General features: G+C 39.0%; 1 protein-coding gene across 10 annotated transcripts in view; it reads right to left on the bottom strand.

Moving 5' to 3' along the window:
• Positions 1-14,492, bottom strand: part of DNAH7 (dynein axonemal heavy chain 7) — a 393,327-nt gene that overhangs the window by 11,844 nt on the left and 366,991 nt on the right. For all 10 annotated transcript variants that reach the window (XM_054679168.2, XM_054679169.2, XM_054679172.2 and 7 more), the window contains 2 exons: positions 6,526-6,678; positions 4,732-4,909 (listed from right to left, as the gene is read on the bottom strand). In XM_054679168.2, the coding sequence (XP_054535143.1) occupies positions 4,732-4,909; positions 6,526-6,678 (331 nt within the window). The remainder of the gene's footprint in view (positions 1-4,731; positions 4,910-6,525; positions 6,679-14,492) is intronic.

A 14,492-nucleotide genomic window follows, 5' to 3' on the forward strand; every position in this document is an offset into this window, starting at 1 on the left:
AATGTGGCAAATATACACCATGGAATACTATGCAGCCATAAAAAATGATGAGTTCATGTCCTTTGTAGGGACATGGATGAAACTGGAAATCATCATTCTCAGTAAACTATCGCAAGAACAAAAAACCAAACACCGCGTATTCTCACTCATAGGTGGGAATTGAACAATGAGAACACATGGACACAGGAAGGGGAACATCACACTCTGGGGACTGTTGTGGGGAAGCGGGGGCGGGGGGGAGGGATAGCTTTAGGAGATATACCTAATGCTAAATGACGAGTTAATGGGTGCAGCACACCAGTATGGCACATGTATACATATGTAACTAACCTGCACATTGTGCACATGTACCTTAAAACTTAAAGTATAATAATAATAAAATAAAATTAAATTAAATTAAAAAATAAATAAATAAATAAATTAAGCCTGGACCAACACTGTGGTAGTCAGTAAAACAGTTTAATTAGCTGATGACTACTCTTCAGTGCATGATCTTGGAACACTAAATAGGCTTTATGGATCCTTTAATAAGTTGTGCTTTATTTTTACTCCACTGTTTTCAAGATGATTTTGGATTTTTAATACTTCACCTTCTTTTATAAGAGCTTCTGTGGATTAAATTAGTAAATCAACATAAAAATAAATATCAACTACCCTGTACAATAATTATGTTCAGTATATAATAATGGGCAACACAATAGTTTGATCTTGGGTATTAGGTAGTTCAGAAGCTTTTGGCAATGCTTATAAATTCAGTCTTCTAGCTGAGTTCAAAAACATATAACCCTGAAAGACATCATCAGTGCTGCTCAAACTTCAACCCAAATGTGACCTTCTGCCTATTATACTAATACAAAAAGAACTAGAAAAAAATTCGTGCATCTGAATTAAATACTTAAGAATTAACCATAACTCCTTTAAGAAAACTTTCGTTGAGAAATGTGATGTTTTCAAACTTCTACCAAAATACTCAGTAGGCCATAGAGAAAGCAGCTAAGCATGAGAGCCAGATGGCCTGGGTCTGAATCTCACCTCTGTTCATTAGCTGTGAGACCTTCAGCAAGTTACTTAACCCCCCTGAGCCTTAGTTTCCACCTTGTCTAATGGCGATAATAGTAGTATCTGAGCCATAGGGGTATTGTGAGGATTCAGTGTAATGGACTGGGCAGCCCAGCAGTGGTACAGAGCAGCCCCACCATAAGTATCCATGCTGTTTCTTTGATTTGCTTTTACCCAACTTAGACATTCCTTTCCTCCATTGCCAAATACTTAATTTGAGCCAAATTATTTATCCTTCTGGTAGGTTGCTAAATTTATCTAACTATACTTTTAATTTTATGAGGGCAGGGGCTCAAACTCATATTTATTAGTGTCTTTTATGACATGTAATATAGTGAGCTGTATGGGAAAAAATTTTGTTAAAGCTTATATTATTAAGGAAACAATAAACTAAATAACTTAGCAGAAGGTTGTTAAATTTCCTTCTGCATTTGTTTTATTTATTTATTTTAAAAGCCTCTAGTGGGATAAAGCTTCTTTTGAGTATGTTAAGAATAAAGGGATTTTGAACAAATGGTCAGAATAATGGTATGTTAGGCATCTGTGGCTGAAAAATAATATTTCTAAGATATCATATGTCCCAATGATTCTTTATTCCTTATATTTGTTGTTCTTAAATGTGTTTCTGCAATAAAACTGTTTAAGTATTAGAGACTGGAATAAGAAGTATCTTTAACAGGTTGGGTTCGAGTCCATACATTTTTAGTGGATTCCGGTAGCATAATTTTTGGAATTTCTCCCAGCAGCATTTGAGGGCCCTTTATGTGCTAGACACTGAGAGGCACTCAAGAAAGAATGGTGCAGACAAACAAGATCACCGCTCTTCTGGTATCTGTACTGTAGTGAGGGAGAGAGATAATAAAGAAAGAAATAAATAAAATAATTACAGTCTGACTGATGCTTTGAAATTAATAAGCAGAGTCGCAAGAGAGGATAACAAGGTGAAATGGGTGGCTCCAACAGATGGAAGTGGTTGGTGTTCCCAAGATCCCAAAGAGAAAAGAACATGAGCCGTTCTAGAAACTGTCAGGAGGTTAGCGTGACCTGAGCATAGTGGCACATGATGAGCTTGTACAGGTGGGCGGTGGCTAGAACACGCCTGGCCTCATTGTCACCATAAGGGGTCTGGATTTTATTCAAACCACAAAGGGAAAAAACTTATTTAGTTGTCTGGGTTTTCAATGGAGACCAAAGGCTGATATTATCTATTTTCATTTTTTAAAAAAGTTCTTTGGCTTCCATACAAATTAAGGGCAATAAGTAGGTAATGACAGTAGGGAGACAGGATAAAGGCTAGAGGAGAAGGCAAGATAAAAATGGTGGTGGGGCCAGGTGCAGTGGCTCACGCCTGTAATCCCAGCACTTTGGGAGCCCAAGGTGAGTGGATTCCTTGAGCTCAGGAGACCGAGACCAGCCTGGACAACACAGGGAGACCCTGTCTATACAAAAAAATGAAAAAATTAGCTGGGCAAGGTGGCGCACGGCTCTGGTCTCAGCTACTCAGGAGGCTGAGTGGGAGGATCACTTGGGCCCAGGAGATCAAGGCTGCAGTAAGTCGAGATCATGCCACTACACTGTAGGCGGGGTCACAATGTGAGACCCTATCTCAAAAAAAAAAAAAAAAAAAATTGTGGTGGCAGTAGGACTGTAGGTGAGCAACAGCCCTTGATATGAACAGATGAGGGAGCAGAAGAACGAAGAGTTCCTGGGTTTCTGTCTGGATGGTGGTGCCATTTATTGAAATGACTCATTTTACATATTCAGGAGATACCAAAGTGTAGATTTCAGGTTGGCAATTGGATGCGGAGGTCTGATCTTACAGGAAAGATCTAGATTGAAGATTCAGAGATTTACATTTGGAGGACATAAGCAAAGAGTTAATGTTTAAAGATAAAAAAGAATAAGGTCGGTCACTTGGAGTAGGATGCTATCAGAAAAGAGAAATAGTCCCAGGACTCAGTCCTTGGAAACTCTAATATTAGGGGGAACCTAAACCAGCCAACCAGCATGAATATGGCCAATGAGATAAGGAAAATCAGGAGAGGGTGATGTACTGGAAACAAAGAGAGAAGCATGTCTCTAGAAAGATGAAGATGGCAACTGGTAAAAATCACTAAGAGGTTAAGATGAAGACAGAAGAGAATTCATGGGATTTGTCAACATAGAAAGTCATCACTAACTCTGAAAAGAACAGCATCAGTTGATTAGAGGGGATGAAAGGTAGATAACAAATAGGAAGTGAGAACCTGCAGACAGCATGTAAAGACAATTCTTTTGAGAAATTTTGCTATACTGGTGAGCGGAGATACAGGACAGCAGCTGAGGGGGATTGTAGAAAGACAATTGAAATGGCTGATTTAAGATGAGAGATTCTAGAGCATGTTGTAGGCTGACAGGAAGTATCTACTAGTAAGAGAAATAATTTATTCCTGAAAGAGAGGGCACAATTAAAAGAGCAAAGCCCTTGAGAAGGAAAAAGAAAATGGGATCTGGATGCCTCGAGGGTGCAGATGTTGACAAATGTATTGAGTCGGTGGTGCTAAAAGCTCTCTTCAGATGGCTTTTTTTTTTCATGAAGGATAAGGTGAGATGTGGGAGCAGAAGGAAGGGCAAAGAGGGCATAAGTGGTTGTTTTGAGAGGAGGAAAGCAAATATCCCCGGGAATAGTAGTGGGATTGCTTCATAGTGTTACAAACCATCTTGAGATTTGTGACCATCAATTTAAAATAAAACTTCTTGGCACAGTAATGTGATTATCATACACTGTTGTGATTACATATCTACTTGTTAGTGTCTCCCACCACAGTATAAATTAGTTGAGGGACAAGATCCTAAATTGTTCCCTGTTGATATCTCCAGTGTCTGATAGAAGAGTGAGCCAGTGAATTCATCATTCAGTGATGAATAAGGAAGTTGTCTTCAACACACTAGTTAAAGCAGTACACATTAACAGGCACTTAGAGATTAATGTCATTTATATAAAGACAATTTTGATAAAATTCTGGAATCTGTAGCATTTAAAAAATAACTCATTTAAAATCGTGGCCTTGTCCACTAAATTTGAAATAAAATATCAGGGTAGCCATAAAGTGTAGACAATCATCAAGAAAATAAAGATTTCCTCACAATCTTTCAACCACAGAGCAAATGTTGCTATTAGCTATAAGTTTTGGAATGTTAAGTTATAAGTTTTGGAATGACAGGAAAGAATACATATCTTAGGATTCTATGAAGGTATATGCTTCAAGGGACCAGGAAAAACCTTCTTTTCAATGCTGTACATGTCAAGTCCCCACAGCCAACATAAGATTATGGCTGATTATCCTATATGCTGTTAATCTGATGATTACCTTCTTAACATTTTAGGAATAACTTCTAACATAAAATTTTGCAAAAAGTACAAAGGACATATATTCTTTATCCAGATTCACCTACTGTTATCATTTTCTTCCCCTATTTGCTTGATCATTCCCCCTCACCCCTTCTCTCTTTCTCTGTTTCCCCCTGGCTCACTCATTTGCTCTCTGTATCTCAATAATTTTTTTCTCTGGCATTTAAGGTAAATTACATTCATGTTTATTACTTTTTTAACAGCTGAGGAAAGTATGCTAGAATGTCATGTTTTTGTTCAGTGCCCAGATATGAGCCGACTCATTCTGTCCCTGCACTTACCATCCTCAGGAGGATGCTTGTATTCTTTGTCTTCCATCACTTCATAGTCAAACCCAAGAAGATCAATAGGAATTGTGTATTTCCTGGCGTAGTTCTGCTGGGCACCAGTCAGGAAGGCTTGTGTGAAGAAGAAGCCAGAAAGCCAGAAGACTGGAGGAGGACCAACCTCGTACCATTGCTAGGGTGTAAAACACAAGTGGGCTAACAGTAGCACCTTTCAACCTTTTTTTTTTTTTTTGAGACAGGATCTCTGGTTGCCCAGGCAGGGCTCAGGTGATCCTCTCACCTCAGCCTCCCAAGTAGCTGGGAATACAGGCACATACCACCATGCCTGGCTAATTTTTTTGTATTTTTAGTTGAGAAGGGGTTTTGCTATTTTGCCCAGGCTGGTCTTGAACTCCTAGACTCAAGCAGTATGCCTTCCTCAGCCTCCCAGAGTGCTGGGATTACAGGCATGAGCCACCACACCTAGGGAGGCTTTCAACTTTTGAATACAACACTACTTAATAAAATGTATGCAAAGACATTTATTGTCTTTTAGATAAACTAACAAATAACCTCTGAGGAGTAACAAGCCATACTCTCAAGGTTTTAAAAACAGGTGGCATATTCGGTGTTTGTCCTGACTTCAATTTCATACCTATCATATCAGCTTGGAAATTACAATGTGCATTAATGCAAACAAATGTCTGTTTTATACATGCCTCATGATTCTTTCAGAAACGCTCCCTACAATAGTGAATATCTAATACGCATTGCTACACAATATATCATGTTACATAGTTGAACAGAAGAAGAGATCCCCATAAAGTCTGGTCAGATGGTTATGTTTTTCACTTTTTTTCTCTCTCTAATTAGTCATTAGTACCCAATAGAATGTTGCTTTGGAAGTTTTTCTTCCTACTTCACTAAAACACAGTAAAATTCAACATATAGGAACACAATATTGTACAAGGAATTCCTGGAAGAAGCAGGGTAGTGAGACCTTAAGGCCTTTAGAAATATCAAGATACTTTAGTTCTCTGTTCATAACATAGATTCTAATGGTGAGTCAGTTGAATACCAACTTTAACTAGATAGTAAATTAGAGAAGCCAATCTGAAGAAATGAGTTTGAAAAGCTTTTCCCTAAAAGAGCCCAAGGTATAACTTTATCCTTCAAAAACAATCTTAGTTCCTTAGTATTGACTGTAGCATAACAAAAGGCCTGAATTATGAAAAGCGAATTTAACCATTTTTATCCCTGCAGAAATTTCTTCATAGGCAGCTTTTGACACATTATATACAGAATCTAGGAAATTAATCAATATTTCTAATAGGTAGAGTTGTTAATAAGAACATAGTTAAGCACCAATATTACCAGACAATTAGTAGATAGGCTTCTGCCCACCCAACATTTCCAAGACAATTAGCCATTGAGGTCATTACTGACTTGGGCTGAACCAGCAATCTAGTGATTCCATGACCTAGAAAAGTTCTGGGCAATGAAGCTATAACACCCCTCACTGGAAGCTTGACTGGCTTTCGAAAATGTTTTGCTGTAGGTATCTATTTTAATGTTAAATACTTAGTGGAAAAACCAACATAGCTAGATGTTTTCTGCCTTCATTTAGTGCTAGCTTTTTGACAGTTCAGTGTAGCAGTTAAATACATTATATGAAATATTAAGTAGTGGTGATTTGTGCCTGGGATGCACAGAAAAACTAGAGAGTAATACTCATTACATTAAGCATTCTGACGAAGAAAATGAAACCAGGAGAAACTTAACAATATACGATCATTTAGACGAACTTACCTGCAAGAATTTTAGTCTTGCAAGGAAGTCATTCACATAGCTGCCAAGTGGTTTAAGGCTTGGGTAGGATTTACCCATCCACATTTCTGGAATTTTGACATTCAAAATGCTGCTAACCACTTCTTCAAGATCTGTAGACATGACTGCAAGCCCCTGAAACACATTTAACCTTGGTTAATATAATAGTATAGATTATGATAGATTATAAGCAACCACCTTTTAAATACCTCCTTCATGATTATCCTTTGTTTACATTGTGATTAGTTAAGGTTGAGTCATACAGGAAAAAAAAAAAGTGAAGATATTTGTTTTTCCTTACAAGTAGGCCAGGGAGTCTTTGAATTATTCCTTAGAAAAATATTAACAATTTTAATCTAACCATTTTTTGTTTTATTTTTTGAGACGGGATCTTTCTCTATTGCCCAGGCTGGAGTGCAGTGGTGGGATCATGGCTCACTGCAACCTCGACCTTCTGGGCTCAATTAATCCTTCCACCTCAGGCTCCCAAGAAACTGGGACTACAGACATGCATCACCACACCCAACTGATTTTTTACTTTCAAAATTTTTTTGTATAGGAAGCCAGGCAAGGTGGCTCATGCCTGTAATCCTAGGACTTTGGGGCCGAGGCAGGTGAATCACTTGAGCTCAGGAGTTCAAGACTAGACTGGGCCACATGGCGAAACCTCATCTCCACAACAAATACAAAAATTCGCTGGGTGTGGTGGTGCATGCCTGTAGTCCCAGTGACTTGGGGGGCTGAGGCAAGAGGATCACTTGAACCTGCGAGGTCGAGGCTGCAGTGAGCCAAGATTGTGCCACTTGCACTCCAGCCTGAGTGACAAAGTGAGACCCTGTCTCAAAAAAAAAAAAAAAAAAGTTGTAGAGATGGGGTCTTACTATATTGCCCATGCCGGTCTCAAACTGCTGGCCTCAAGCAATCCTCCTGTCTCGACCTCCCGAAGTGCTGGGATTAAAGGCATGAGCCACTGCACCTGCACCTGAGCTAACCAAGTTTTAATAGAAAAATCTTAATCAATACTTGGCTACTCGCTACCTATTAAATCACAGACTAACTTTGACTTAGTTTACTATTAAGTGAATAAGTAATACAGTTCTATACTGCATTCTGAAAAGGATGGTGATAAATATAAAATTAGAAAAATTACATTAAATGCTTTGAAAAGTTAAAACGTCCTGGAATTGAATTACGAAGTCTAGTTGACCATTTCCCATTTTGAATGGCTGATGCACGGATGTTAAAACTTTGAAGGCCCTGATAATTCCTGCTTATTTGACTTTTAACTGGGCCAGTTGCTATTATTCATTTCTGTCTTTTCTATAGTTGAAAATATTATTCCAACTAACATAGGGAAAAGATTTGGGAGTAAATTTGATGTACTAAATACACACATTTCATTTGCCATCTTCTCAAAACCCCACTAAAACAGCAGTAAAGGAATTTACTTTTTAAAGACATAAGCCCCCAAGTGTAGAAACAAAGAGGGGAAGGGAAAATGACAAGACAATTGTGGGAGCTAGAAAGCATATGGACTGCTGGTAGTAGATTTAGCATACAGAAGAAACCTGATCCTGAATTGGCAGGGGGGAAAGCTAAGAATCAACCAGACATACACTGCACAATACCCCTAAATCTTGGGAATGAATGTCATAGATACTTCTGAAAGTGGGGCGAGGAGGGCAGTGTTAAAGATCATTAAAACTTGGTTTAAAAAACAGATCTTCCTCCCCCGCCCCACAAACTATGCACTGCCTACCTTGAATATAATCTGGAGAGGAAAATGCAGAAATCCCTAGAGTGGGAAATGGCAGGCCCCGTTAGGGCCAAAGTTACCATACTGAAATCAGGGGGATTAAGTGAATGCATGAATACTGGATGCTGAGATTCCCTGGAGCTTCTTTTCCCTTTTAGTTCCCAGAATACTAGAGCCAGCCCTTTATCTTCCAGGAAGGACACAAGAAGAAGCAGGTCAAGAAGAAATACATAATCATGCTGAATGTTTCTTAAACAGCCTAGCCAGGTAACACTACATTGAAGACCACAGTCCAGGTAACACTACATTGAAGACCACAGTCAACAATCACCGGTATTCTTATTGTGTTCATTCAACATGATAATGCCGCATTCTTAAACATAAGTAGACAACCCCAAATTATCAGATACCAGAAAAGGCTTCTAACATGTAAAGTTTTTCACTTATGCATTCAACTTCTAAACACAAAAAAGATTATTCTGATTTTTTGTTTCTTCTTGTATCTATTTGGTAATGTATGTTTTCCCAAGAATTTGTCTATTTCATTTACATTTTAAATGTATTGGCATAGGTTTGAGAAGGGAGGCAGAGCAAGATGGCTAATAGAAGCCTCCGCAAATCATCCTCCCTGCAGGAACACCAAATTTAACAACTATCTACACAAAAAAGCAACTTCATAAGAACCAAAAATCAGGTGAATGACCACAGTACCCAGCTTTAACTTTAATCACTGAAAGAGGCACCGAAGAGAGCAGGAAAGACAGTCTTGAATTGCTGATGCCAACCCTCCTCCATCACCCGGCAGTGGCGGTGTGGCACTGAGAATCTGTCGCTTGTGGGAGGGAGAGCACAGTGATTGAGACTGTACTGGAACTCAGTGCTTTCCTGTCACAGAAGACAGCAACACCAGGAAGAGCTCAGCTGATGCCTGTGAAAGAAGCATTTAGACCAACCCTAACTACAGGGGAAACACACATCCCAGCAGTTGGAACAGGAGTTTCAGCAAGCCTTGCCACCACCAGCTAAAGTGCTCTGGGGTTCTAAATAAACTTGAAAGGCAGTCTAGGCCACAGGAACGACAATTCCTAGGCAAGGCCTAGTCCTGTGCTAGACTTGGAGCTAGTGGCTTGCGGGGGGAATGCCATCTAGTGAGACACCTGCCAGGGTGGTTAATAGAGTGCTTGCACCACCCCTCCCCCAATCCCAGGCAGCACAGCTTGCAGCTCCAGGAGAGACTACTTCCTACTGCTTGAGGAGAGGAGAGGGAAGAGTAAAGAGGACTTTGTCTTGCAACTTGGGGGCCAGTTCAGCCACAGTAGGATGGGGCACCGGGAACAGTCCTGGGGTCCACATTCTAAGCCCTGGCTCCTGGACAATATTTCTAGACACATATTTGGTCATAAAGGAACCTGCACTCTTGAAGGGAAGTGCCCACTCCTGGCGGGATTCATCACCTGATGACTAAGGAGCTCTTGGCCCTGAATAATAAGCAGCAGTAGCCAGGTAGTACACACCATGGGCCTTGAGTGAGACTCAGTGCCATGCAGGCTTCAGGTGTGACCCTGCACATTTCCACCTTGGTGGCTACCAGGAGAGATTCCTTTTTGAGGAAAGCACAGGGAAGAGTAAAGGGGGCTTTGACTTGCAGGTTAGGTACCAGCTTGACTGCTACAGTGGGGTATGCACCAAGAGGTCTCCTAGGGTCCCCAATTCCAGGCCTTGGCTCCTGGATGGCATTTCTGGAAAGGAGTTCAAGACTAGCCTGGGCAACATGGTGAAACCCCGTCTCTACAAAAAATAAAAAAATTAGCTGGGTGTTGGTGGTGCAGGTCTTTAGTCCCAGCTGCTTGGGGGGCTGAGGCAAGAGGATCACTTGAACCTGGGAGGTTGAGGCTGCAGTGAGCCAAGATTGTGCCGCTGCACTCCAGCCTGGTTGACAAAGTGAGACCCTTAAAAAAATTGTAGAGATGGTGTCTCACTATGTTGACCATACTGCTCTCCCAACTCCTGGCCTCAAGCAATCCTCCTGTCTCAGCCTCCCAAAGTGCTGGGATTATAGGTGTGATCCACTGCACCTGATCTAACCAAATTTTAATAGAAAAATCTTCTTAATCAATACTTGGCTACTTGCTAGCTATTAAATCACAGACTAACTTTGGCAACATTCACCACAAGGTGGCTAAAGACCCCTTGGGCCTTGAGTAAGATCAGCAGTAGCCCGGCAGTACTCCCTGTGAACCTGTGATGATGGCAGCTACAGGGAGAGGCTCCTCTGCCTGTGGAAAGGGGAAAGAAGATAACACAACTGTGTTTGAGAATAGCTTTGTCTTGTAGTTTGGATGCCAGCTCAGCAGCAGTAGAACAGAGCACCAGGTGAATTCTTAAGGTTTCAGGCTGTAGGCTCTGACTCCCAGGCAGCATCTCTGGACTCGTCCAGGGCCCAGGGAAACTGACTGCTGTGAAGGGAAGGACATAAGCCTGGTTGGCTTTGCCACCTGCTGACTGTAGAGCCCCAGGGCCTTGAGCAAACATAGACAGTAGCCAGGGAGTGGGTACAACAGGCCTTGGATGAGACCCAGTGCTGTGCTGGTTTCAGGTCTGACCCAGCACAGTCTCAATGTTGGTGGCCATATGGGTGCTTTTGTCACCCCTCCCCCAGCTTCAAGCAGCTCAGCACAGAGAGAGAGAGAGTCCATGTGTTTATGAGAAACAAAGGGAAGAGAACAAGACTCTTTCCCTTGTAATTTAGAGGAGTCTTCTGAACCTTATCCAAGACCACCAAGGCAGTATCTCTATGAGTCTGAAAGAGCTACAGTGTTACTGGGCTTCTAGTGCCCCCTAAAGCAGATACAGCTGCAGTGACCAAAAACTTAGATCACAACATCCAAGTCCCTTCAAATATCTGGAAAGCCTTCCCAAGAAGCATGGGTACAAACAAGCCCAGACTGCAAAGACTACAGTAAAAACTTATCAGTGCCCACATACTGAAACATCCACAAGCATCAAGACCATCTAGGATACTGAATAGTGTCTGGGTAGCAAAAAATAAAATAAAAAATAAGACCATTCATAAAACATGACCTTACCAAATAAACTAAGGCACCAGTGACTAATCCTGGAGATATAGAGATATGTGACCTTGCAGACAGAGAATTCAAATAAGTGTTTTGAGGAAATGCAAAAAAAGATTCCAAATAACACTGAGAAGGAATCCAGAATCCTATGAGATAAATTCAACAAAGAGATTGAGATTTTTAAAAAGAATCAAGCAGAAATTCTGGAGCTAAAAAATGCAATTAATATGCTGAATAATGCATCAGAGTCTCTTAACAGCAGAACTAATCAAGCAGAGGAAACAACTAGTTAGCTAGAAGACAGGCTATTTGAAAATACACAGTAAGATGAGATAAAAGAAAAAACAAGAAAGCACACCTACAAGATCTAGAAAATAGCCTTAAAAGGGCAAATCTAACACTTATTGGCCTTAAAGAAGAGGTAGAGAGAGATATATATGGGAAGAAAGTTTATTCAAGCAGTAGTAACAAAGGACTTCCTAAACCTAGAGAATGATATCAATATTCAAGTACAAGAAGGTTATAGAACACTAAGCAGATTTAAGCCAAAAAAGACTACCTCAAGGCATTTAACAATCAAACTCCCAAAGGTAGTAAAATAAAGAAAGGATCCTAAAAACAGTAAGATAAAAGAAACAACATACAATGGAGTTCCAATATGTCTGGCAGCAGACTTTTCATTGGAAACCTTACAGGCCATGAGAGAGTGGCATGGCATATTTAAAGTGCTGAAGGAACAAAACTTTTACCCTAGAATAGTATATCTGGTGAAAATATCCTTCAAATATAAAGGAGAAATAAAGATACTTTCCCAAACAAACAAAAGCAGAGGGATTTCATCCACACCAGACTTGTTCTATAAGAAATACTAAAGGGTATTCTACAACCTGAAAGAAAAGGATGTAAATGAGCAATAAGAAATTATCTGAAGGTATAAAACTCAGGGTAATACTAAGTTCACAGAAAAACAGAATATTATAACACTGCAAGTGTGTTGTGTATACTACTCATATCTTGAGGAGAAAGACTAAAAGATGAACAAATAAAAAATAATAACTACAACAATTTTTCAAGACACAGACAGTATAATAGGATATAAATAGGAAAAACAAAAAGTTAAAAAGCAGGAGGGATGAAGGTAAAGTGTAGAGTTTTTATTAGGTTTCTCTTTGCTTGTTTCTTTGTTTATGCAATCAGTTTTAAATTGTCATCAGTTTAAAATAATGGGTTACAAGATATTATTTGCAAGCCTCATGGTAACCTCAAATCAAAAAACATATAATAAATACACAAAAAATTAAAAGCAGCAAGTTAAAACATACTACCAGAGAAAAATCACCTTCATTAAGAGGAGAGGAAGGAAAGGAGGAGAAAACCAGAAAATAACAAAATGGCGGGAGTAAGTACTTACTTATCAATAACGTTGAATGTAAATGGACTAAACTTTCCAATCAAAACACATACAGTGGCTGAATGAATTTTTTTAAAAAACAAGACTCAATGATCTGTTGCCCAGAAGAAACACACTTCACCTATAAAGATACATATAGACTGAAAAAAGGATAAAGATATTCCATGCCAATACAAACCATAAAAGAGCAGGAGTAGCTATACTTATATCAGACAAAATAGATTTCAAAACAAAAACTACAAAAAGAGACCAAGAAGGCCATTATATAATGATAAAGTGGTCAGTTCAGCAAGAGGATATAACAATTTTAAATACATATGCACCCAACACTGGAAAACCAAGATATATAAAGCAACTATTACAGCCAAAGAGAGACACAGACACCAATAAAAATAGTAGCTGGAGACTTCAACACCCTACTTTCAGCATCAGACAGACCATCCAGTCAGAAAATCAACAAAGAAACATCAGACTTAAACTGCACCGCAGACCAAATGGTCCTAATAGATACTTACAGAACATCTCATCCAGTGGCTGCAGAATATACATGCTTAACTCAGCACGTGGATCGTTCACATGTTAGGCCACAAAAAAAGTTTCAAAATATCCAAAAAAATGAAATAATATCAAGTATCTTCTCTGACTACATGGAATAAAACAAGAAATCAATAACAAGAGGAATTTTGGAAACTATACAAATACATGGAAATTAAACAATATGCTCCTGAAGACCAGTGAATCAATGAAGAAACTAAAAAGGAAATTGAAAATTTTCTTGAAACACATGATAATGGAAATGCAACATGCAAAATCCTACAGGATACAGTGAAAACAGTAGTAAGGTGGATGTTTATAGTTTAAGTGTTTCTAAACTATGTTTGTAGTTTAAGTGCCTACATCAAAAAAGTAGAAAAACTTCAAATAAACTACCTAATGATATATCTTAAAGAACTAGCAAAGCAAGAGCAAACCGAACCCAAAATTAATATAAGAAAAGAAATAATAAAAATCAGAGCAGGAAAAATGAAATGAAGAAAGTACATAATCAACAAAATGAAAAGTTGGTTTTACGAAAAGATAAACAAAATCAACAAACCTTCAGCCACACTAAGAAAATAAAAGAGAGAAGACCCAAATAAATAAAATCAGAGATGAAAAAAGAAACATTACAATAGATGGCACATAAATTCAAAGGATCATTAGTGGCTACTATTAGCAATTTATTATACCAATAAACTGGAAAACCTAGAAGAAATGGAGAAATTCCTAGAAACATACAACCTACCAGGATTGGACCATGAGGATATCCAAAAACTAAACAGACCAATATCAAGTAATAAGATCAAAACCATAATAAAGGGTCTCCCAGCAAAGAAAAGCCCAGGACCTGATAGCTTAGAATTCAGTACTGAATTCTACCAAACATTTAAAGAAGAATACAAATCCTACTTAAGCTATTCTGAAAAATAGAGGTGGAGGGAATAATTACAAACTTATTCCATGAGGCCTGTATTACTTTTACCAAAACCAGACAAAGACATATCAAACAAAGAAAACTACAGAGAAAAAAAACTACAGGCCAATATCCCTGATTTTTGCATCCCTGATGCAAAAATCTTGAACAAAATACTAGCAAACTGAATTCAACAATATATTCATCATGATCAAGTGGGATTTATCCCAAGAATGCAAGAATGATTCAACATAC

This window comes from Pan troglodytes, chromosome 13 (assembly GCF_028858775.2).
Source record: "Pan troglodytes isolate AG18354 chromosome 13, NHGRI_mPanTro3-v2.0_pri, whole genome shotgun sequence".
Lineage (NCBI taxonomy): Eukaryota > Metazoa > Chordata > Mammalia > Primates > Hominidae > Pan > Pan troglodytes.